At 45.2% G+C, this 25,532-nt stretch overlaps 2 protein-coding genes across 3 annotated transcripts in view; one reads left to right on the top strand and one right to left on the bottom strand.

Moving 5' to 3' along the window:
- The window catches only part of PDXK (pyridoxal kinase), a 78,588-nt gene extending 55,804 nt beyond the window's left edge, over positions 1-22,784 (bottom strand). The window contains exons 1-2 of one of the 2 annotated variants that reach the window (XM_042860629.2): positions 22,466-22,579; positions 17,061-17,120 (exon numbers count right to left, since the gene is read on the bottom strand). Coding sequence is in view for 1 of the 2 variants with exons in the window: in XM_005306822.5 (XP_005306879.1) it covers positions 22,466-22,561 (96 nt within the window). In the remaining variant the exon portion in view is untranslated. Of the gene's footprint in view, positions 1-17,060; positions 17,121-22,465 lie in introns of both variants that reach the window. The other variant, XM_005306822.5, reaches the window with a different exon arrangement.
- The window catches only part of HSF2BP (heat shock transcription factor 2 binding protein), a 133,573-nt gene continuing 112,689 nt past the window's right edge, over positions 4,649-25,532 (top strand). The window contains exon 1 of the mRNA XM_065578263.1: positions 4,649-4,795. Coding sequence (XP_065434335.1) covers positions 4,742-4,795 — 54 coding nt within the window. The 5' untranslated portion in view covers positions 4,649-4,741. The remainder of the gene's footprint in view (positions 4,796-25,532) is intronic.

Raw genomic sequence — 25,532 nt, 5'->3', positions numbered from 1 at the left:
TCCTGCTGTCTCACATGTTTTAACTCACGTGGCTGAACTCTTGATGGATATTCAAGTTTTAAACTGCTTTGGGATCCTGCTGGAAGAAAGCCAAAGCATTGCAAGTTTCCCAATACAGTGCTGTCCAACAGATGTGTTATCCATTTGACAAGGAACAGCTGAGGGAAAACGTTCACTGAAGCTGTATGTTATTCTGCACACAGCCTTACTGTGGATTTCAAGGCAGAAGCTGCAAAAAGCAAATCAGAGGCAACTTTGTTTTCTGTATCTTAGAGCATTACAAAAATACAGTAACTCCTCACTTAAAGTCGTCCCAGGTAACGTTGTTTCATTGCTGATCTAGTAGAGAACATGCTTGTTTAAACTTGCACAATACTCCCTTATAATGTTGTTTGGCAGCCACCTGCTTTGTCCACTGCTTGCAGAAAGAGCAGCCTGTTGGAGCTAACTGGTGGGGACTTGGAACCAGGGTGGACCGGCAGCCCCCCTATCAGCTCCCCTAGGTTCCCTGTGCAGCAGCCGCCCAGTAGGCTATCAATTACTGGGCAGTTCAGCTGTCCCTCCCCCCACTGCCATGTGCTGCTCCTGCCCTCTGCCTTGGAGCTGCTTCCGGGAACCTCCTGCTTGCTGTACAGGGGGTGGGGGAGCAGAGGGGTGCTAATGTCAGAGTGTCCCCCTCTCCGCCACTCCTGTACCACTAGGGTTACCATATCTCATAAATAAAAAAAGAGGACCCTCCACGGGCCCTGGCCCCGCCCATTTCCCCACCCCCTAGCCCCGCCCCAACTCCGCCCCTTCCCCACCCTAACTCCGCCCCCTCCTCCCTTCCACTCCCAGCCAGGGGGAAAGGGCTGCCCCAGTGCTACTGGCTTCAGGGTTTGCCGGGCAGCCCCCAGACCCTGCGCCCCCAGCTGGCGCTTCCCCAGCGCAGCTGGAGCCCGGGAGGGGAAGCGCCCAGCCGGGGGCGCAGGGTCGGGAAGCGCCCAGCCGGGGGCGCAGGGTCTGGAGGCTGCCCAGCAAACCATGAAGCCGGTAGCGCTCGGGCTTTGGGCAGCCCCTATGCCTCCGGACCCTGCGCCCCCAGCCGGGCACTTCCCCTCCCAGGCTCAGGCGGCGCAGGGTCCGGAGGCACGGGGGCTGCCCGAAGCCGGTAGCACTCGGGCAGCACGGCTCTTAAACAGAGCCGAGCTGCCCGAGCGCTACCGGCTTCGGGCAGCCCCTATGCCTCCGGACCCTGCGCCCCCAGCCGGGCACTTCCCCTCCCGGGCTCCGGCGGCGCAGGGTCCGGAGGCACGGGGGCTGCCCGAGGCCGGTAGCGCTGGGGCTGCCCGAGGCCGGTAGCGCTGGGGCAGCCCGTCTCTTAAACAGAGCTGAAGAGGAGCAGAGCCTCCAGCCGCGGCAGCTCTGCTCCTCCCCGACTCTTCGGCTTTGTTTAAGAGCCGGGCTGCCCAAGAGCTACCGGCTTCGGGCAGCCCCCGTGCCTCCGGACCCTGCACCCCAGCCAGGCACTTCCCCTCCCGGGCTCCGGCGGCGCAGGGTCTGGAGGCACGGGGCTGCCCGAAGCTGGTAGCGCTCGGGCAGCCCGGCTCTTAAACAGAGCCGAAGAGTCGGGGAGGAGCAGAGCCGCCATTTTCCCGGACATGTTCGGCTTTTTGGCAATTCCCCCCGGACGGGGGTTTGACTGCCGAAAAGCCGGACATGTGCGGGAAAAAGAGGACATATGGCAACCCTATGTACCACATCTCCACAGAGCGGGAGGGGGACACAATTGGGCTCAGGACGGAGGAAGCTTGCTGGCAGCAGCTGCTCTCTCAACTTGTTGATCTACTTAAAAAGGCAATGTACTTACAGTGGGGTCAGCGTACTGAAAGGGGCAATGCACGTGTCTCTCTCTCACACATGGTGTGTGTCTCTGTCTCTCGCTGCAATTCTGTCGCCCTGCCCCCCATTTGTGCTGCCTTGTAGAGTGTGAGGCTACATTAACAACATGTTAACCCTTGAGGGCTCAGCCGAGTGCTAGTTCATCATTTAGCAGTAAGGCATTCCCTGGAAATATCCCATCCTCTGACTTCATCACCTCAACCAAACTTCACAATCAGTATTGTTGTGTACAGTATTAAATTGTTTAAAAAAACGTATATTGTGTATAAGTGTGTGTGTGTGTGTATATATATATATATATATATAATCTTTTGTCTGGCAAAAAAAATGTCCCTGGAACCTAACCCCCTCCCCACCTCATTTACATTAATTCTTATGGGGAAATTGGATTCACTTAACATCGTTTCACTTAAAGTAGCATTTTTCAGGAACATAACTACAATGTTAAGCGAGGAGTTACTGTAGGTCTTTATGAGGCACAGTGATGTTGCTAAATTTTGTGCTTGTGGCAAGAGGATTTTATCAGAAAACTGTGATACACAGAAGATATATGTCCTTCTGTAAAAATGGTGTGCTTATAGTGATGACAATATGTTATCATCCACATTTTAAATAAAACAAAAAAGTCTTACTAGACATGCCAGTAGCAGGAGCTCAGATTGGAATGATAAAGCATTTTCTGCCAGCAAAGCCTTTCCTGATGTGGCACTACCTATAAATGAAGTGTTCTTCTTGCAACTTGGCTTCTTTGACATCTGAACAAAGTATTGCAAATCAGGTGTTGCTACTGCTGTCTTTTTTCCCTTTAGAGAAAAGATCAGAACAGTCTAACTGCACTGATGGGACTGAGGGATATAAAACAGACTTTATTTAAAATACAGTCTGAACTTTATCCAAAGACTAACAAGACTAAAGCTTAACAGTTTTATATATAAACCGTAGTGGTATCTTATTTTGAACACCAGAAGACTCCCATATTTTCCCTTTAACCAAATACATCAAGTCCTTCCCTGGGGACTGCACCTTGACAGGGAAGGAAGGCTCATGTGTGTCAAAGACCCCAAGAGCTATGCCAGCAGGAGTTTTAACTCCTGACAAGGTCACCCATGCTGGACAGGTCAAAGGATAGGGACTAGACAAAACACAGTCCACTGGCCCTTCCAAATGGGGTTGAGCAACCTATACTCATTTAAAAAAAATTATAGCAATGCAAACAGCCAGGGCCGGTTCCAGGCACCAGCGAAGGAAGCAGGTGCCTGGGGCGGCCAATAGAAAGGGGCGGCACTCCATCTGTTGTTGGGGTGGCACGTCCGGGTCTGCAGCGGCAATTTGGCGGCGGGTCCTTCACTCCCTCTCTTCCTCTTCGGCAGCAGCTCAATCGGGTTTTTATTTTTTTTTTCTTTGCCACTTGGGGCGGCAAAAAAGCTAGAGCCGGCCCTGCAAACAGCATGATAGGCAGGGATGGTGGAGCCTTGTTCATGCTCTAAGTGACATCTAATGGTGAGGGAAGGATTCAGATTTAGACTACTTCAAGTACAGGAATTTCATGCAAATAAGACTAGTAGTCCTTTTAGCCAGGCTTCCTGCTCTCCAGCTAGCTCAATACATGATGCTTCAGAGGAGAGTGGGGGGAAAAAAAAAAATAAAAAAAAAGATTACTACACCTAAACATTACTGTAGCTTCCTGACCTGGCCATCGTAAAAAGTACCACAGAAGCCGAAGGATCAATAGAGAGAGAGGCTATGTTAACTGTCTGGAAAGACAAAGGGCTGGTCTACACTGAAAAACATACATCTCCATAGCTATGTCTTTCAAGGGCGTGAAAACCTGAGAGATGTAGCTGGACTGACCTAACCCCAGTGTAGACAGAGCTAGGACAATGACAGAAGAATTCTTCTGTCGACCTAGCTACTGCCTCTCAGGCAGATTGATTAACTACAGTAACAAGAGAACCTCTCCTGTTGCTGTAGTGAGGGTCTACACTGAAGCACTACAGTGGCACAGCTGCAGTGGTACAGCCGTGGCACTGTAGTGTTTTAAACGTAACTATAGCCCCTGCATCACACTGTTTATGGCTAGCTGCACATTTAACCCCTTGTCTGCGCCAAGCCAGAGTATAGAACTTAGCATGATCAGAAGTAACTTCAAAGGGAATGACACCTGCATTGTTAAAGGACATCTCAACTGACTGTACACTCTCCTGCCTCTGGGCAGTTAGCTCCTGCTAGAATTAACCCTCTTTAATTGTATAATAAAATCACAGTAACAATCAAATGGATAAATCTATACTAAAGTATTATAGACAGCTCCTGTGTCCTTCACACTCTGTTTCTATGCTACTCTGGCCATAAAACTAGCTGAAGTGTGGAAAAGAGCATTTAATAATGGATAGGCAGATATTGATTTGAAAGTGCAAGAAGTTTAAGATGGGGTACAGGCAGAGGGAGATGCAGGGGGCTGGGATTGGTTCCTTTTGTACCATCCAGCCATGACCCTAGGAAATATCTTGGAAAAATGTCTGGTCCATTAAACTAGTTCCTTTACATGGTCTTGATCTGTGTGGAGAACTATTCTTCCCAAGGTGCACTTGTGATAAATAAAGCGGGGGGATAGCCCCCTTTGATGGATAGCCAGCCAGTTAGCTGTCAAATCCCTCTTGGCAGCTGTTCTTTACTTGCTTTACCTGTAAAGGGTTAAAAAATTCCCCAAGTAAAGAAAAAAAAAATAGTGGACACCTGACCAAAAGAGCCAATGGGAAGGCTAGAACTTTTTAAAATTGGGAAAGAAACTTTCTCTTTGTCTGTTCTCTCTGGGCTGGAGGGACAGAGCAGCCATGCCATAAGCAGCTTTAAGCCAAGTATGATTATAAAGCATCAGATCATGCCTAGAACTACTTATCTGAACTCGAAATGTGTAAGTAGATCAGAATGTTTAGCTAGACACGATCAGGTTTATTTCTGTTTATTTTTTAAGGCTGTGGATCTCCTCTGTGCTAACCCCTGATCCTTCTGTTTGCTTGTAACCTTTAAGCCGAACCCCCCAAGAAAGCTGTTTTGGGTGCTTGAATTTTGTAATTGTTTCTTTTAAGATTTAGCAAAAAGCCTAAGTTCCAGATTTATTTTTTCCCTTTTTGTTTTTAATAAAATTTACCTTTAAGAACAGGATTGGATTTTTGATGTCCTAAGAGGTTTGTGCATGTTGTTTGATTAGCTGATAGAAAACAAAGGAAACTAGCTGTGGCTTTCTCAGCTCTTCCCTGGAGGGGGCGGGGTGAAAGGGCTTGAGGGTACCCCACAGGGAGGAATTCCCAAGTGCTCCTTCCTGGGTTCAAAGGGGTTTTTTTTTTTGCATTTGGGTGGTGGCAGCGTTTACCAAGCCAAGGTCAGAGAGAAGCTGTAACCTTGGGAGTTTAATACAAGCCTGGAGAGGCAAGTATTACTTTTTTTAATCCTTGCGGGCCCCCACTTCTGCACTGGGAGTGACAGAGTGGGGATTCAGCCTTGACAGCACTATTTTGTTCTTCTTATATTAAACCTCCTCCCTTTTAACAAGAGTCTCATACTATCTAGATCGGGGTGGGCAAACTACAGCCCATGGGCCACATCTTGCCCGCCAGCCAATTTAATCCGGCCGTTGAGATCCTGCTGGGGATCGGGGACTGCTCCTCGTGTGTGTGCCACAGCTCTGTGTGGCTCCTGGAAGCAGTGGCATGTCCCCCCTCTGGGTCCTACATTTAAGGGTAGCCAGGGGGCTCCGTGCGTCGCCCACACCCCAAGCGCTGGCTCTGCAGCTCCCATTGGCGGGGAACTGCGGCTAATGGGAGCTGCAATGGCAGTGCCTGTGGATGGGGCAGTGCGCAGAGTCACCCCCTCCGCATAGGAGCTGGGGGGGAGGAACATGCCGCTGCTTCTGGGAACTGCTTGAGGTAAGCACTGCCTGGAGCCTACATCCCTGAGCCACTCCCAAGCCCTAACAGCCAAACCCCTTGATCCCAGCCCGGAGCACCCTCCTACATCCAAAACCTCTCACTCTCAGCCAAAGCCCTCACCCACCCCCACATCCCAACTCCATGCCCCAGCCTGGAGCCCTCTCCCACACCCTGAACTCATTTCTGGTCCCACCCCAGAGCCCATCCCCCCCAGCCAGAGCCCTCACCCTCTCCTACACCCCAACCCCAATTTCGTGAGCATTCATGGCCTGCCATACAATTTCCATACCCAGATGTGTCCCTCGGGCCAAAAAGTTTGCCCACCCCGATCTAGATACTGCCTTTTATATCTATTGTATAACTAGGCTTGGCAGAATTCAAAATTTTAATGGATAATATCATTTAAGCTTTTTTTTACTTGTATCAATTAAATTTTCACAGTTGTGGGAAATTAGGGATGGGGTCAGACAATTATTAAATAAACAGTAGATGTTGAAATTCAAAAACATTATTTATAACCATTACAATAAAACTGTCAACATAACATATCAATATACACAATGTACGTATCCTTAAATTAAACTTTAATGGTCCCAAGCAGCACTTTTCTTCTTATTTTGCTAATCTGTAAATTTCAATCATCGTCAATGGAAATATTTTCTCATCACTTTGTGTGTGTACAGCGAAGTCAACATTTACCGATACAAATTGAATCCTTCCAAGCCTAGGTATAACCATCTCTATTTACTATACTTCCACGTTGTGTATCTGTCACTGGTGAAATAATTTTCTCCTCAAGGTCATAAATACAGTATGTTGAATAGTGCTATTCCCTCTACTGAACCCTGAAGTGGTCCACTTGACATCCTTCCAGTTTGATGCATTACTGATAACTCTTAGCTTTCTATTTCCAAGCCAAGCGTTTCATTAAGATATTGGAGATACGGTGAATAGTTTTCTGTGCAGTGCATTGTCGAATGCTTTACTAAACTATATTATGTCTACTGCATTATCATTATCCACTTGGGGTGCTGCATTAAAAATCCAGAACAAGACAGAGATTGCGCAAGTGGGGAACAGCTTCAACTCACTTTTTTGACCCATGCTGGCAATTATGCAATGCTTTGCTAGTTGCCCTGTCTGATCTTATAAAGTAATTTGCTGGGCTAACCTGTATAAATAGTGAGATGACGGGTGGTTCTTTTACCTTACTGAACCAAATTACCCTTCCACCAATCCACAGCCACTCTACGGTATTCAGTTTTGTCAAACACTGTATTATTGTTAGAGGTTCCACTATACTCTACATTCAAGATCCTAGGATGCACCCTGTCTGCTCCAGGAGACTGCGTTTTTAGGGTTTGTGCATTCATGCCTTACTGTGAATCTGGTGCTTATGCTGGATTTGATATCCTTGGAGAATGAAGCCTTCTGTTTATGAGATTGTTGTTGCTCTTGCTGTATTCAGTGCAAACACCTTCGCCCTATCAGTGTGTCTCAACTTGACCTGCAAGGACCTCCTCTGTTATTGACAGGATAACTCAGTCTCCTTGACCTCTCTACCAGGTGTCAGTTTGTGGTGTCCCCTATCTCCCTTGTCCCCTTCATGAGGGCCCCAGTACAGCAAGAAATGGATTGAAAGCCAAATGGACTGAAGTGCCTAACTACCATTGAAACCAACGACTGTTAGGCAACTAGCCTGCTTGGATAGTTCTGAAAATCCCACTAGGCTCCCATATGCATCTTTAGGCACCTAGATACTTTTAAAGTTTGTCCTGAGACCATAAACTCACTTCATACAGGCCCTAGAACCACTGTCAGAAGACACTTTTCTTACTTTAATGTAGCTAGACCTTTTAAAATGTCCCTCAATAGGGTGCTGCCTCTAACTTGGAAAGATCTAGTCCCAGAAAAGCAAAATGCAAGAACTATTAAGAGTTTGTCCTCGGAGCTGCAAAACTAAGGAGTAGGGAGGGGCCTAATCTGGCAGCTCTCACTGAGGCAAAATTTCCACGGATATCAGTGGAAGTTCTTCCTGAATAAGGACCTCAGGATCTGACCCAAAGTGACAGTTGTTTTAATCTTGGAGCGGGCTGGGATCTAATTTCCCCATGATGTTCATAAAAATTTCTGGTTTCAGAGTAGCAGCCGTGTTCGTCTGTATCCGCAAAAAGAAGAACAGGAGTACTTGTGGCACCTTAGAGACTAACACATTTATTAGAGCATAAGCTTTCGTGGACTACAGCCCACTTCTTCGGATGCATATAGAATGGAACATATATTGAGGAGATATATATACACACATACAGAGAGCATAAACAGGTGGGAGTTGTCTTACCAACTCTGAGAGGCCAATTAATTAAGAGAAAAAAACTTTTGAAGTGATAATCAAGCTAGCCCAGTACAGACAGTTTGATAAGAAGTGTGAGAATACTTACAAGGGGAGATAGATTCAATGTTTGTAATGGCTCAGCCATTCCCAGTCCTTATTCAAACCGGAGTTGATTGTGTCTAGTTTGCATATCAATTCTAGCTCAGCCCCGATGCCAACTCTGTCCACATATCTATTCAAGTGACATCATCATAGGACCTAATCACATCAGCCATACCATCAGGGGCTCGTTCACCTGCACATCTACCAATGTGATATATGCCATCATGTGCCAGCAATGCCCCTCTGCCATGTACATTGGCCAAACCGGACAGTCTCTACGCAAAAGAATTAATGGACACAAATCTGACATCAGGAATCAAAATACTCAAAAACCAGTGGGAGAACACTTTAACCTGTCTGGTCATTCAGTGACAGACCTGCGGGTGGCTATATTACAACAGAAAAACTTCAAAAACAGACTCCAACGAGAGACTGCTGAGCTAGAATTGATATACAAACTAGACACAATCAACTCCGGTTTGAATAAGGACTGGGAATGGCTGAGCCATTACAAACATTGAATCTTTCTCACACTTCTTATCAAACTGTCTGTACTGGGCTAGCTTGATTATCACTTCAAAAGTTTTTTTCTCTTAATTAATTGGCCTCTCAGAGTTGGTAAGACAACTCCCACCTGTTTATGCTCTCTGTATGTGTGTATATATATCTCCTCAATATATGTTCCATTCTATATGCATCCGAAGAAGTGGGCTGTAGTCCACGAAAGCTTATGCTCTAATAAATGTGTTAGTCTCTAAGGTGCCACAAGTACTCCTGTTCTTCTTTTTATAAAAATTTCTGTTCAAGTTAAAGAAGGGAGAGGGATGTGTGTAAAATGTAGGTCTCACATTCATTGTTGAAAGGGGCATGCCTAACTTTTAAGAATCTCTTTTTCAAGAAGTAAAAAATGCATGTTTAGTATGCAACATTTAGCTCTTGGATGTTACTGCTGTACGTCAGCTGCCCATAGTTCGAGTTGTTCCTACATCAAGTGATAAAGGTCAATAGTAAAATTAACACTACGTTTACAGTAAGTTATGTTGATTAAAGTAATGAGCTCTTGCCTCTCCAAACTTAATTTCAGCATCTCGGGGTTAACACACAATTGCTATTTATACGGAAGACCCAGAGGGCCAAGTGCTGTCCTCAGTTAAACCTGTGAAGCCTCTCGCTCAAACTAGGGTGTAATTGAGGACAGAATTTTGGCTCCGTGCTCAGAGGAAAACATGACAGCCACCCCTGTGAGATCCGACTTACTAAAATATACTTAGGGATTTGACCTACTGCAAGAAATTTACACATTTAGATGCCATTTTTTACCTTTCCACTTTTTTAATTTGAATATTGTTAAATAAGGACTTCTTCCTTTACAGGTTATCTTCTATTCCCATGTGATCCTGCAGGAAAGCCATGGTGCCAAATTTGTGGCAACAGACTAGTTTTCTAAATCCATTATTATTATTGCTGCTGCAGGATCAAACAAAGCAAAAGATGGGTGTAAAATATAAACTTGTATGCAAGTTTAGTGGATATGGAAGTTCCCCTTTTTGATGGATGTTTTGAATCCAACATAATTGCTTTAATGGTGTTTAGTGGGACAGCGGTGACAATTCCACAAGCCATTCTTGTATACCAGGGGTTAGCAACCTTTCAGAAGTGGTGTGCCGAGTCTTCATTTATTCACTCTGATTTAAGGTTTTGCCTGCCAGTAATACATTTTAATGTTTTTAGAAGGTCTCTATAAGTCTATAATATATAACTGAACTATTGTTGTATGTAAAGTAAATAAGGCTTTTAAAATGTTTAAGAAGCTTCATTAAAATTAAATTAAAATGCAGAGCCCCCCAGACCAGTGGCCAGGAACCGGGCAGTGTGAGTGCCACTGAAAATCAGCTCGCGTGCCGCCTTCGGCACGCATGCCATAGGTTGCCTACCCCTGTTGTATACTCATTTGTGCTGGCTTTTGATGAGGCTGAGTTTGATCAGGTGATGGGAAGGAGGCTTATTTCTGCATCATAAGATGATTTTGGATATACTGGAGCAAATTCAGTTCCGTGGCATCTGTGCAATCCCAGTTATTTTACTATTTGTGTCTTTCCTTTGTCGTGAGCTTCTCAACTAGCCATTACATCCTCTAGTGTTTCACTGCTGAAAAATAACTGTTTACTTAGAGACTAGTGTATGTGGATTGTCTATTAACATCAATATAGTCTAGGATGGTTTTACATTAGGATGGGAATGTTTTCTTGAAGAAAACAGTCTAAAGATTTTATGCATCTCTCCTTGCCATTGAAAATGTGTGTGTTGCTGTATTGGTCAGATAAAGTCACTGTAAAGTTTGCCACATCATAGTGAGGCAGCCAGCTGGGACTACTGTGACCACCTGTTGCCCTTTTTTAACCTGAGCAGCTAGTTAAAGTTCAGAGTCCTGAAGATGTTCCAGTTGGGGGCAGAAATTGACTATGGAGTCTGGTATTTTCTTTGATGCACTCTTGTTTGTTTACAAGCAGAGACAACCCATGCCTGCCAATAATGGGGGGGCACAATGTAAAGGGGGGAGTTGCATGACTGCCCCATGTGTCGCCTCTGTGAGGAATTTTCCAGCCCCACCTCTCTGGGCCAGGGAGGCTACTCCTGGTGGCACCTGGGGATCTGAGGTCATAGGAGCAGGGAGCATGTGCCTCTGGATCGGGCCAGGGCCAGCTCCAGCCTGAGGAGTCTCACAGCACCATTGTCTTCCCGGAGCTCCCGTGCCCTCACGGACACCCCAGCAGAGGGAGGGGCGCGGGCAGTGCCCCTATGTCCGGCTAAGCAGACGGACCCTGCTTCCAGCACCTTCCCCAGCAACTCCCCACTCTGTGTCCGACCCAGGACTGCTGCACTCTTCCTGCAAGGGGGTGGGGTGGGGGAGCTCTGTCCTGCTGCTGCTGCACCTCCTCCCAGCACATTTCCAGCTCGCTCGGCCTCTGCCCCTGGCAGCCAGGCCTAGGCAGAGAGTGGAGGGAGCAGGCCACCACCGCAGCCCCAGTCAGGCTCCCTCGCAGACCACAACCCTTAGCAGAGTCAGCCAGCATGAGAAGTGGCTCCGTACCTCCCCCTCAGTTCCCTACCTGGGCCTGGCTGCTGGGGAGAGGGACTGAGCAATTTGGAAGTGCCTGGGGGTGGGTGGGAGGAGTGCAGCAGGAAGAGAACAGAGGACCCCTCCCCTGCTGGCAGACCAAGCCCTGCAATGGCAGCTCAGCACTCACAGAAATCTAGGAGGGCACGTGACCCCACATGTCCCCCTCTCCGATGCATTCTCTGTGTTTACAAGGAACATACGAAGTCCTGCTTCTCTGAATGCAGGAGGAACCAAAACAAAAAGGACAGGGTTTTTTTGCTTACTGCCCCTAGCTTCTTTACCCAACACCAAACCCAAACAAACACTCTCCCTCGCTTTTTCTAGGGTCATACACATAGGTACTGGAAGTAAGGGTGCTGCTGCACCCCAACTTGAAGTGATTTTCATTCGATACAGGGTTTACAGTTTGGTTCAGTGGCTCTCAGCACCCCCACTATACAAATTGTTCCAAGCTGCTGCTGTGACTACCAAGACCTGGTTGACACTAGAAAATTAGGTTGGCAGAACTATGCCACTCAGGGGTGTCAAAAATCTGTAGAAAGCCATTAATCTGTGGGAGCAGAGCCTATTTTGCCAACTTTGCCAGCGATCTGAAATGTAGTTGTGTTTGCTTGCTATGGCGCTAGTGTCATGATCTATTGGCCTTGAAGAGAAGCATAATAGTGAACGTATGTAGTGCAATGGAGAATTAGAACAGTAGCGCTTAAATTCCTTGGGCAGTTCACTTGTTCTGGTGTTAGAGAAAGCTAGGCTTGGGAAGCCAGTCAATATAGAATATATTATATTAATGGGTATATCTACATATATATTATCTCTCATAGAACTGGAAGGGACCCTGAAAGGTCATCGAGTCCAGCCCCCTGCCTTCACTAGCAGGACCAAGTACTGATTTTTGCCTCACATCCCTAAGTGGCCCCTCAAGGATTGAACTCACAACCCTGGGTCAATTGACTGGCCAAGTAATGTCAGTTGGCTGGTAGTTTTATTCTTTGTTACTGTTACTATTCTAATCAATTAGTGCTTTAAAATGTCAACAATGGTCAACTGTTTTACAATATTTGACTGGAGGCCCAAATGCCCAACTCTAGTTAATGGCTAATTTTAGTTAATAGTTAGTGTGCAGAAAAGGATTATATTGTATACCAATACAATGTAGATGGTGTACATTTGCCAGCAACAATCCTACAACAAGTTTAACTGGTTTATATGAACTATGTGCATTATTCCGTAACTCTGAACATTGTAAAGCATTGAGAAGCATTGTAAAAATAGTTAAACAAACAAAGACAGGGTCAGCAAGTGCATTCCTGCTACAACACTGCTTAAAGCCATGACTTGAACACACATGAAATCCTGAGAGAGTTGGCATGTGCTCACACCAAACACAGAAAAAAAAAAAAACCCAAGAAGTGACTAAGTTGTAATGCCAAATGCGGCATTGCTACAATTAGAAATGTGTTACTGCAGACTATAGGCTGTGAGCGGACGAGTATAGCACACTTCACACAAGCCTCAACTACAATCTTTTAAAACTGATTTCCATTCCTTTAAGAGTTTGTAAATAAGTAGGAAACTGAGGAGCGAAGTATTTAAACAAGAACAGAGAGATTCGTTACATAACAGTACTTTGTGATCCTTGAACTAAAGGTAATATAGAAGTGCAAAGTAGACTCATCAGAATTTTTTTACTGGAATGATTTTTCAACGCAAAATTCCCATTTTGCAGAATTTGTCTAAAATTTTTAATTTTCTATCAGGAACCATTGAAACGATAGTTCTCCAGCAGCCATTGCAGGGAGAGGCTAAGCACCCCAGCTCTCTTCTCTACAGCAGCAGGGTTTGGGGGGGGGGGGGGGGGAGGCTGAACGTTGGGCACACAGCCTTCCTAGAAGCCTGGCTGGAAGGCTCTTGTCAATGACAAAGTGAAATTGACAAGTGCCTCCCAGGTAGGCAGTCAGAAAGACACCAAAAATAAATAAATAAATAAATAAATTCCATTTTAGTTGTCTCGGGAATCCCTTTCCAGGAAAGTTTCATAGTTTTGACTTCTTGTCCCAAATTGGGACAAAATTATTTGTTTGGTTATTTTTAAAGTGTTAAATTTTTCACAGGAAGGACTTCCATTTTCTGGCAAGCTGTAGTGCAGAGTGCTTTATAAGTACGGTATTACGTAAACTTCACACTACTCGGTGCCATTAAGTTCATAACCCATGTTATATTTATTTTGTAGACAGTTAAACTAGAGCAGGCAAACAGATTAAGCAGCTTGCCAGTGTCACAAGTAAGATCAGCCTGCCCAATTTTAATGCCATCTGAACTCTTACCTAAGTCTACATGAGAATGTTCTCAACAGGAGAATACTGCACCATTTTAACTTAAGACCCACTTAGTTAAACTGGCACAACTCCCTGTGCAAACACTCACTTAGGTTTAAGAGTAGCTTATTTCAGTTTAGCTTAGACCAATTTCTAATTGACTTACTGAAATAAGCCTGATTTAAACTGAAATAAGAAAATCCACAGACTTTTGCACCCATTTAACAAAATCTATAGCATTAGTTAAAAACAAAAAACCACACTTATTTGCTCTCTGGAGCACTGCCAAGGCAAGGTTTTGATTAAGACAATCTATATATGAGCTATCTGCACTGTTCAGGAGCAATTGCTAGCTGTCAAAGTAGAATGGCATCTTAAAGGAGACTGAGAAGCAGTGATAATTGCTGTAGTTACAAGGGCTCTGGCATGGAACATACTAGACTATCCATCCCCAAATGGTTCCACAGAAGGGGTGGCAAAAGCCACCTGCACATGGGGAAAGATGAATTAGCTGCAGGATACCAAACAAATCAGTGGCCAAGCCAAGAATTGATCCCAGCAGTAGATTCCAAGTCACTCTGCTCCAGTCATGTGACTATAGTCACTGTATAAAAACAAAACTAAAATATTTGTGGATGTGTGCAGGCACACTCATTTTCAGGTTTCACAAACAACTCTCTATATTTTACACTGCACAAGACATACTGAAGGCTAATGTAAGAACAAAGCCTCTCTCTCCTGACAGAGAACTGCAATTTTTTCAGCTTGCTGTGGATTGGCTGACCTGACTGTAATAGAATGGCTGTCAAAGAAGGAAAGACTACAGCAGCTTCTCTTGAAGCACAGTGAATTTGCTCTCAGTTGGTTTCTAATTCTCTGCTTTCCTCTGAGAAAGCTCACAACATAAGTGAACATCTCTAATAAGCAGCCAAATTCAAAGGAAGGCTAATGCATTTTTTAAAATGTTCCTTCAAATCAACCTTCAAGTCACAGCATGAATATGATCAAATCATTCCATTTTATATTTCTCTTCCGACAGACTAATATTATTCAATTCAAGACACCAAGAACACACAATGCAAGCCTCTATCAGATTTCCCTGTAAGCCATTTCTTTCAGCACACGAACAAATTCTCTCATCCTGTGCTACGTACATTTTTTTTTCCCCAAAAAACCATCCTCCTGTGGCTGGATGACGCACACAGCAGTCAGCTTCTCTACCCGCGTCATACAGTTCAGTTCTGTATCAATCCAACGAACAATGACATAGAAGTTTTGATCATAGCTTCTTCACTAATCTCTGTTTGGGCATACATTTGGCATGGTATGAAATGACAGAACTGTATAGGCATTGATTAGGGGAATGGGAAGGCAAGGAAATCTCAGCATCTACTTCCCCCCTCACTCCCATTCAAAGCAAACAAAACAAAAGCCACCCTGTTCCTCATCTCTAAAGGTACATCTCTAAATGTAAGCTTCCCAGACAGGGAATGTATTTTTCCTTCCTCTGCAAGTGAGGGATTGCACTCTGCTCCCAGCATAGCAAATAGGAGTTTTGCTGTTAACTCTACAGGGAGCAGACTCAGCTTATGTATTTTGTGGTTTGCACGATAAGCTGCTAGATATTATGACATGCTATTTGCCTCAGGCCACAGATCTGAGGTGGTCTTGCTGCTTTCACCCACATCAAGGAATTCCACAAATTGATCCATGACTATAGCTAACTAGAGTCATGCGCAATACTATGCAACTAAATTTACAAGTACATATTAGCGGAGATGGGCCTTCACCAGAGCATCAGATCTGAATGTTCAGCTCTCGATCCAAACTTCATGGTGCTGGCCTATTTCTATGTATTAGATAGCATAGGAAGGGAAAAGTATTAAACAATTATCACTTTATGTATAAAACATCCATACAAATTATAAATCTGAGTTCTTTTTAAAAGCATATTGCTCTTATGGATGTTTGGGTATGTAACTGTCTGCGTGTCTTACCATTGGTATGGTCCTTAGCACTGTTCTTTTGCACAAGTCATAGTGCTCTGGGTGGGTCTGTTCTTTAAGAAATATCTAACTTAGTCAATCTTCTCCCAGGCAGAGAGGTGATAAATGGATCACACTCTAACCCACTATAGTTTCTGAGATTTCAGCTCTCTAAAAGAAAACAGCATAAAACACAATGCCAAACCTACATCAAGGAGGGAGACTCTTAAAACCAGAAAAAGGAGAACAGCCAAATACTTCATGAAGGCCGCTAGGCAGAGACCTCGCTTTGCCAATGGGAGGTGCTCAGATACTAAGGTGATGGGTGCTAATACAAAACTTTAAAATAGACAGCTACTCAGCTGTGTTTGGTAACTACTGTGTGAATGACCAAAGGCCTGATTCTGTTTCCACTAACTACAATGTGAGCTGGAACAGGCTACAAGTGAGAGTTAGTTATTGTAGTGGGGTGGACACCCACTCCTGCCTGGCAGGGCTTGAAAGCAAGCCCTCTGGGCTGCAGCTCTAAAAGCTGGGCTGATTGGGGAAGTGGCTGCAGCTGGGCCACACCCCATCAGGCCTCAGCTGGCCCTATATAAAAAGGCTGTGAGCCAGAGGCCAAGCAGACTCTCTCTGCACTCAGAGAGAGAAGGGCCTGGCTGCAGGGAGCAGAGACAGGGTACCTGAGTGGAGCAGGGCTGGGGAAAGGCTGAGGAGCTCCAGCCTGGAAAGCCCTAGGCTGTGGCCTAGGAGAAGGCCAGTGATGAGTAGGCTGATCCTACAGTCTGCCCCAGGGGTGGGGCTAGACGATGACTGGCAGTAGCCTTGCACGGAGGCAAGGTGGGGTTAGTGGGTGAGGGTTCCCCTGGGAGGGGAGACCCAGAGTGGGTGGCATTAGTAGATAAGTCACACCTTTGTCTGAAGAGGTTTTAAGTTCAGTCTTCATTGTTATTTGGAAAATCAGAAGCTTAAATTTAAAGCGTGAAGGATGAAGTAGCATGAAGGATAATGCTAGATCTTTAGATGCCTGGAATATGAAAGGACACAATACAGGAGTGCTGCAGCCACAATGGGATTTACAAATAGAGGAACTGAATCCCTTGGATTTAATTTTTTTTTTTAAATAAAAAAGTTAAATACAAAGTGTGTGTGGTGTTGGGTTGTGGAGTTTCTCTATCACCAGTGCAGCCCCACTAATGCAGACAAGCCAACATAGTGTTTTCACCACTGTTGCAGATTAGAAAACGTTGTGGTAAAAATGTATTTGCCTTGTCTACACTAGCACACCCTCCACTGTTACTACCACTCTGGTAGTGCAACACTGTAGACCAGGCCAAAGGCATCTAACACCATGCGCCAAACATAGTTACGTTAAAAGCAACAGCGCATACTCACTGATTTCTCTGGTTTCTTAATCTCGTCTGTTCACCTCCCCATGATTGCAGGGTTTTTTATCTGGAGAGAAATCACAGGGTGACTATATTTTAATTTTTGTTTGAAGAATGTGCATCACTCTGTACTCATCCAGATAAAAAAAATAGACTGTCCTAAGAGGAAACCACAGAGTTCAGAAAATGCTGCAAAAAACAGGCCCATACACTTATGGCTGGCTTGCTTTAGGTGGAGCCTACTGAAACTAATACTTTTTAAGACTTCACTGTTCACTTAAGCAAGATCTGCAACAAAAACAAATTTTTTTAAATTAATGTCTGTTCTTTTAACAGATCCTTTTCTCTGCCAAAGATCTACTGCATTAAAAGGTAAAACATTCAGGAAGGTTGGCTTGTTGAACCAGACTACAGTACTTCAGTTAATTGTACACTATTCACTTGCTATATAGTGAAGCATAGTTTACAAATATTAAAGGATCAGACCTGTTTTAAAAACAAAAAACACTACAGCATTTTGTATAGCAAGATTGTGTCTGCAATAGGCTTCTACTGTACTGAATGAATTACAGCTGGGAAAGAGATGCTAATAACCTTTAGACTCATCCAGAGATATGTTCAAAGAACATAAACAAGTGTAATGTATGTATTTTGAGATATGGCAGATTTGCTAATAAACCATAGGTGAAAGGTCCCCGTATCTTGATTTCCCCCTCCCCCCCCCCCCCCCCACACACACACACAAATGTGGAGAGGAATGACTCCCATGAGATCCTCATCTGCATTATGCATTTTGCCTTGTTAAACTTTTAAACAGTTTCTGCTAACACAGTTGTGCTGGTGGTGTGCATGGGGGCGGGGATGGTAATTTTGTTGAACTTCCTTTTTAAAAAGTTGTTCTCAAGATAGACTTGAATGCTTTCTAAAAGTGGTCTTAACAGAGCTAATTCACATCCACACAGTCTGCACAACTGTGCTAGTAAAAAAATTCAATGCTGCCAGATTTGTAATACGGAAAGGACATTGACCTGCAGAGTCTCCATTGTACATGTATATTTTCATGCAGTAAAGGTCATTTACCCTTTATGGTGGGCTGTCATGGTTTTCATGGCTTATGCAATACTACTTTCCGCTGATAGCTCATGGAAACGTAGGTTATTTTCCCACCATAATTTAACTTTTTACCGTGTGTATGCTCTTCCCTTGAAGCATTCCCTCATTTCTAAAAGTTAAAACAAAACTAGTGCCACTGAAACGTGTGGAACTGATAAGTCTGGAGACTGAAGTCCTTTTCTAACCACAGCAAAGCAGTTGCCCTGCTGCATCTGCTCTGAAGTATCCTAACCTTGACCTAGAGAGACCATGTCTATGATTTGAGTTATATCAAGGGTTCATATACTATGCCCATCACTCTGGTATTTGAGCACCTGAAAGAACAGTTCATTATTTATGTTCAGTTTTTTACCTCTGTGGTTTTTCTTTTCAACAAGATGGCTTTTGAGTTGTGGACAAGTCTCTTCTAGGAATAGCTTGTACTTTTCTGGCCTATCTTCACATAGGCCATCAGAGTAATATTTGGTACCTGCCGGATTAGTCCACATTCAGACCTGCCATCATCTTTGGAGGGCTGTTCTTAAAAATAAGAAAACTGAATGACTGACTCCAGATCCCATGAGGATGTGGCCTCTCCATGTTGGGGAAAGCAAAAAAACCATTCTTACCAGAGGATAATTTGTGTGTGCCACTGTCAGAACAGAAGTCAGAAAATGACCGTGTCTCCTCTGACGGGGTATAGAAGCTGTGGAGGTAACTTCTGGTCTGTCATGGTAGCTGTGTGATGGCAGAAGTAAGTGATCTTCCTGAGCTGTGGAACCTCTCCAGGCTACATTAGTCTGAATCAGAATTGAATAGTGCTCCAACATACTGACTCGCACTGATGTGTCACTTCTAATAACAGGATATGAAAACTATTCAAAAATCAAAACTAATCCACAGTAAAGATGACAGAGCTGTCCATACTTGTAGCAAGGTGAGCAAAAAAAAAAAAAAAAAAAAAAAAAAAAATCAGTGCCCGCCTTTGACAGGCATGATTTATAGTTCAGAGATCAGAGTCCTTGCAGTGTTTGAGAAATGAATTGCTTGGCAGTCTCACAAAGGCAGTATTCAAGCCACCCAGTGTTTTTTCCCCCCCTTCTCCTCCTCACCTTGGCTAGGACAAGTTTATTATGCCGAGTGTTAAAGAGCTTATTTTCTATATGGGTGCAATTGTGTATTAGAATTGGGTATATTTCTTTACGTGGTTGTAACTTGATGTACCACTCACCAACACTATTAATTGTCTGAATCTTGCTGTGTTCGTTTTCTCTGATAGTCCATACATTTTGGTCAGTTTTTGCTATTGTCCTTCATTCAGAAGAGGAAAGAAAAGTAGGGTAGCATTTAATAGAAAATCTATAGCTGGTTAGAACTTCAAAGTTGTACATCATTACAAAATGGTAAATTCCTTTATGGTGGCATAATTAGTACAGCTAGGCCTAAATGCTGGTAAATTAAACAACTTTCTTCACGGATTTCTTTTTTCAAAAGTAGCATTATCCTCCCTCAAACTTTTGAAAGTGTGATGACTAATGGTCTTTCAGGAGCTTCCTTTAGTTTCCATTTACCAAACCTCTCAGTTTCTCTCTTTTAGCCAAAAGAGATTAGTAATAAAAGTTAGTATTAACAAAGCTATTAGGTGCTGTAGGAGGCTAAGCAGAAATAAGATCCATTTCTGACCATGCAATCTCAAGACTTCTTGACAGCCATCTCCAATTGTAATGATCCTTTTATATGTGAAAGCCTGGAATAGTCTAACAGCAATTGTTTTGTAGTCTTTGTGCATACTTTTCTGAAGCTAGAAGAGTACACAAGCTGGGAACCTCATTACAAGTACCTTATGTAAGAAAGTCAATGGAGTAAGAAAACAGAATTTAACAAAGGAGATCCAAAAAACTTAGACTGTGGTGAGGATTGATATATGCAGATCCAACCTGCTGTCAACACTTAGACCAAGTTTTCAGGGGATCCATTGACACATTTTCAATAAAAATGTAAATAACTAGATGCAACATTTTCACTGAAGACGACAAAGAGCTAGACACTATATGCCAAAAAAATGGAGGTAGTCTAAAAATAGCCATACTTGGCCAGCCTAGCAGATTAATAGTATTTCTCCCTTCCAATACAAAAATCCATCCAAGTTTGAGTTCTGTCACTGGGCTGGTAGTACTCTGTCCTTTACTGAGTTTAAAACAAAAAAACCTCTTCCTCAATCTGTAGACATCTTGTCTGATCACTCCCAGAACTCATCAACTCTGCTGTAAGGAGCCACATTTAACTCTCCTTGATTCAGCTGATACAAGACAAGAGGGAAAAAAATTGGGGGGGCAGGGGGAATTTAAATGGGGCACATTTGAAGGGAGCACAAAGGGTACAGAACAAATCCTCAAGTCTGACACTGTCCCCTTATTAAATAAAGGATTCTTAAGATTATAGTTCCATCTCACAGTTCTGATCACTAATAAGATACCCAAACATCACTACAGCAATTTGCTCCCCACCCTTAGTGTTCCATCAGTCTGGGTTTGCACAACCTTCAAATATGATGATAGGCATATTTATTAGCGATTTGCCACAAACAATTCTTGTTATTGTTCTGGGGGTAGCCCATAGATGTAATAGTTCCCTCCAGCAATAGCTTATCATATGCCATGCACTGAGGAATTTTAAAAACTTACATTGTACTGTATGACTTCTGTAAATAGCATCCACTGCTACTTCAGTAGGTATTTTTTAAATTAAAAACACTTCAGTGTTTTCCATCCAAAAGCACTTTGCAAGCATTAAAGTTTGCCTCAAGTGGGTCGTGAGGTTGTTATGGGTTATATTCCCATTTTAGTGATGAGAAAATCGACATACACAGAGGTTAAGTGACTTGTCCAAGACATAAAGGAAGTCTGATATTGTGAGGCTAGAACCCAGGTATTCAACTCCCAGGCCTGCACTTAAGCTACAAGGCAAAAGTTATCACCAGATAACCATAGCCCCACCTCCCACCCATATGTACACTTCTACCCCGAGGTAACACGACCTGATATAATACAAATTCGGATATAACGCGGTAAAGCAGTGCTCTGGGGGGGGTGGGGCTGCGCACTCCGGCGGATCAAAGCAAGTTCGATATAACACAGTTTCACCTATAACGCGGTAAGATTTTTTTGGCTCCCGAGGACAGCGTTATGTTGGGGTAGAGGTGTATAATTAAAGAAATATTATTCCTTATATTATTCTGCCCAAACAATAGACTACGTTCATTCTCCTGGTTACAATGTCCTTATGACTTCATTTTTATTGTGGATCATAGTTACACAAGTACATAGAATTTGCCATGTAGCACATCAGATTATTGGTCCATCAAATCTGGCTTCCTGCCTCCATCAGTGGCCAATACAGGATAGTGACCAAGGTGAGAAAACCCATAATGCATATGACTATGCATAGTGCTCTACATGGGGTGACCATAGCTCCCTGACCCAGCAGTAATGAGATGAGAGCATGAAACATGATATCTGACTAAGTATGCTTTTTAAATTAGGGTAGTCAGTGTTTGTAATATGCTTTGAGAATATAAAGCACTAAGCATTATTTAAAAAACGAATATAATCAAAAGCATTTCCAATCCCTTTTTAAACCCACCTACCACAGTATTTAACTCCATGCTTTTTTTTTTTTTTTTTTTTTTTTTTTTTAAAGCCAAGCCCCATTTACAAGATTAAAAATTGGTATAGCACTCAGTATACTATTGCATCTGAAGAAGTGAGGTTTTTACTCACGAAAGCTTATGCCCAAACAAATCTGTTAGACTTCAAAGTGCCACTGGACTCCTTGTTGTTTTTGTAGATACAGACTAACACGCCTACCCCCTGATACTTGACATAGTATACTATTGAGGATTGTATAGTTATCAAATATAGAAGCATCCTGTTTTAAACCCCTTTGCACAAGGGCAAGGAATTGCTGGTTACTGAAATGTACCTGTTTTGTGAATCTTAGCCAGTCTGTATTAACAGAGAACAGCTTGGCTTGGTTTACTTTACCCGAAGAAATACACTGGCTTGGCAAATTGTGTCAATAGACAGCTGACACCGTTACCGCCGATCAAGGAGAGTTGTGTCTCACACACACGGCCAACCCAGCACACACACTTCGGACCCTTCCCTGCCCGGGCACCACCGCCGCGCCCGCCTGGCAGCGGGAAAGCACCGAGCCCGGGCAGCCTCCTCCCGCAGCGCCCGGCTCCGGCCCGGGGAAGGGGCGATCCCCGCCGCCGCAGCAGCCCGGGCCGCTGCAGGGTCCCCGCCCGGCCCCGCTCACCTGCAGCGGGAAGCTCGCCGCCTTGTTGCCCACGTAGCCGCACACGACATGGCTCTGGATAGAGAGCACCCGGCACCGCGCCTCCGCCGCCTCCATGCCGCCCGCGCGCCCTGCCCTGCCCCCGGAGCCGCAGCTGCACGCGGCCGGGCCGGGGCCGGACCCTCCCCTCCCCGGGCAGCGCGGAGCTGCCGAGCCGCCGCCGGGCGCACACGGGAGAGCGGAGCGGACGAGCCCAGGCGGCAGAGTCAGGCGATCGGCGAAGACACCTAAACGCCTTATACATCCGCCAGCCCTGAGTCGGAGTGAGCCGGCAGCGCCCGCCAGCGCCATTTAAAGGGGACGCACTCGACACCACACTCCCACTGCAGATCCACTGCCGCCTACACTCCCACTGCCCCCCAACCCCCACACACCTAGTGCCACCCCCTGCCCCAAACCTAGTGCCACCCCCTGCACATCCACTGCCGCCCACTGTCCCACTGCCCCCCAATCCACTCACATCTAGTGCCACCTCCCGCCCCCACACCTAGTGCCACCCACTGCACCCATACTCCCACTGCACATCCAGTGCCACCCACATTCCCACTGCCCCATATCCCCACACCTAGTACCATCCACTATACCCACACTCCACTGCATATCTAGTGTCCCCCCCACCCATTGTCCCCCATCCCCACTCACTGCATCCACACCCATTTCATACATCGTGTCACCTATTGCTCTCACACACCACACATTGCCATTCACTGCACCCACATCACTTCACCCGCAGTGCCACCCACTGCACACATACATGCACCCACACATTGCCAACAGTGCATGCCTCCACCCTATGCCAGCCAGTGCTACCCACACACACCAGTGACATCCAATGTACACACTGCCACCCACATGGCACATACAATCTTCACACCCAATGCCACCCACTGCCTCCCCCATGCTACTCGGTTCGTAGTCCCAGCCACTCTAAATACCCCAGCCCCAATGCCACTCAGTGCACACAAGTGGCACACCCCATACCACCCCATGGCACCTGTGCCCCTACCACCGACACACACACAGGGCCACCCCCTGTACACACATCTCACACACACCGTGCCATCTCACCACACACCATGCTAGCCACGCCCACCATTTATTGCACTGTGCACACACACAGCCACCCTATCACTACATACAACGGTATACCCAGTATGTCACCCTCACACCCTGCAACACCAGTCCACACACCATGCCACCCCGTAACACCCAGTGCCACCTGCCACAGTTCAAGGCCACTGCACACGTATTTCCCACTTATGATCCCTTGGAGGCTCCATGCTCCTCAGCTATCACCTCTCTCGGCTAGAGACCTGCATCTCTCTCCTACCTGAGCAAAAATTTTCCAGGCTGCACAGCTCCATGCCTATACTTTGTGATATCCCCCAGAAAGCACATTTATTCTTAAGGTAAAAGCACTACAGAGACAACAATAAAAGAATCTACACATGCTAATCAGCTTACCCAACTCCTCAATCCTTCAAACCCTCACTAAGGGGGTTTTCTGTGTCACATTCATAACAGCCTCTTAGCTCAGAAGAAGCATCCCCATGAATAGTTCAGTCTTTCCTGGATACAGCCTGAGCCTTTGATCTTGAGAAAGTCCAAGAACAGGTCATCAGCAGACAATGGTCCCCTCCTTCAAAAGGCTGGGTTTTTGTATAGCCAGAGGTGGGGAATTTGCATTCACCTCCCCCTAGAAAGGTTACATACCATCCTGGCCCACAATCATACATAAACCATTCATTTAATACAACAGACTGCAAAGCTAAGAACATAGGAACGGCCATACTGGGTCAGACCAAAGGTTCATCTAGCCCAGTATCCTGTCTTCCGACAGTGGTCAATGCCAGGTGCCCCAGAGGAAATGAACAGAACAGGTAATCAAGTGATCCATCGCCTGGTGCCCACTCCCAGCTTCTGACAAACAGAGGCTAGGGACACCATCCCTGCCCATCCTGGCTAATAGCCATTGATGGACCTATCCTCCATGAACTTACAATATTCAAGATGTGGGTGTACCATAGATTTATATAGAAGCAATGAGATATTTTCTGTCATTCTCTATCCCTTTCTTAATGATTCCCAACATTGTTCGCTTTTTTGACTGCTGCTGCACATTGAGTGGATGTTTTCAGAGAACTACCCACAATGACTCCATGATTTTTCTTGAGTGATAACTAATTTAGACCCCATCATTTTATATGTATAGTTGGGATATTTTCTAATGTGCATTACTTTGCATTTATCAACATTGAATTTCATCTGCCATTTAGTTGCCCAGTCACCCTGTTTTGTGAGATTCTTTTGTAGCTCTTCGCAGTCTGCCTGGGACTTAACTATCTTGAGTAGTTTTGTATCATCTGCAAATTTTGCCACCTCACTGTTTACCCCCTTTTCCAGATCATTTATAAATATGTTGAATAGGACTGGTCCCAGTACAGACCCCTTGGGGACACCACTATTTACCTCTCTCCATTCTGAAAATGGACCATTTATGCCTACCTTTTGTTTCCTATCTTTTATCCCGTTACCAGTCCATGAGAGGACTTTCCCTCTCATCCCATGACAGCTTATTTTGCTTACGAGCCTTTGGTGAGGGACCTTGTCAAAGGCTTTCTGACAATCTAAGTACAGTATATCCACTGGATCCCCTTGTCCACATGCTTGTTGACCCCCTCAAAGAATTCTTAATTAAATAAGGTCTCCCCCTCATAAGGAAATTGCTATAGCTGTCACACACTCCTCCCCATCCCCACATTACCACCTCCACACACACCACCCCCTTATACATCAGTGTACCCATTGCCAGGGCCGGTGCAAGGATGTTTCGCGCCCTAGGCGAAACTTCCACCTTGCGCCCTCCCCGAGCCCTGTGGCAGCCCCCCCCCGCGGCAGCTCCCCACACCCGCCCCGAGGCACCCCCCTGCAGCAGCTCCCCACCTCCCCCGGCCCGGGGAGCCGTGCAGCAGCTCCCCACCCCAGCTCACCTCTACTCCGCCCCCTCCCCGAGTCCTGCGGCAGCCCC

This window comes from Chrysemys picta, chromosome 1 (genome assembly GCF_011386835.1).
Source record: "Chrysemys picta bellii isolate R12L10 chromosome 1, ASM1138683v2, whole genome shotgun sequence".
In the NCBI taxonomy this organism is placed as follows: domain Eukaryota; kingdom Metazoa; phylum Chordata; order Testudines; family Emydidae; genus Chrysemys; species Chrysemys picta.
The sequence above is the reverse complement of the archived record's forward strand: the minus strand, read 5'-3'. Positions and strand labels throughout refer to the sequence as shown.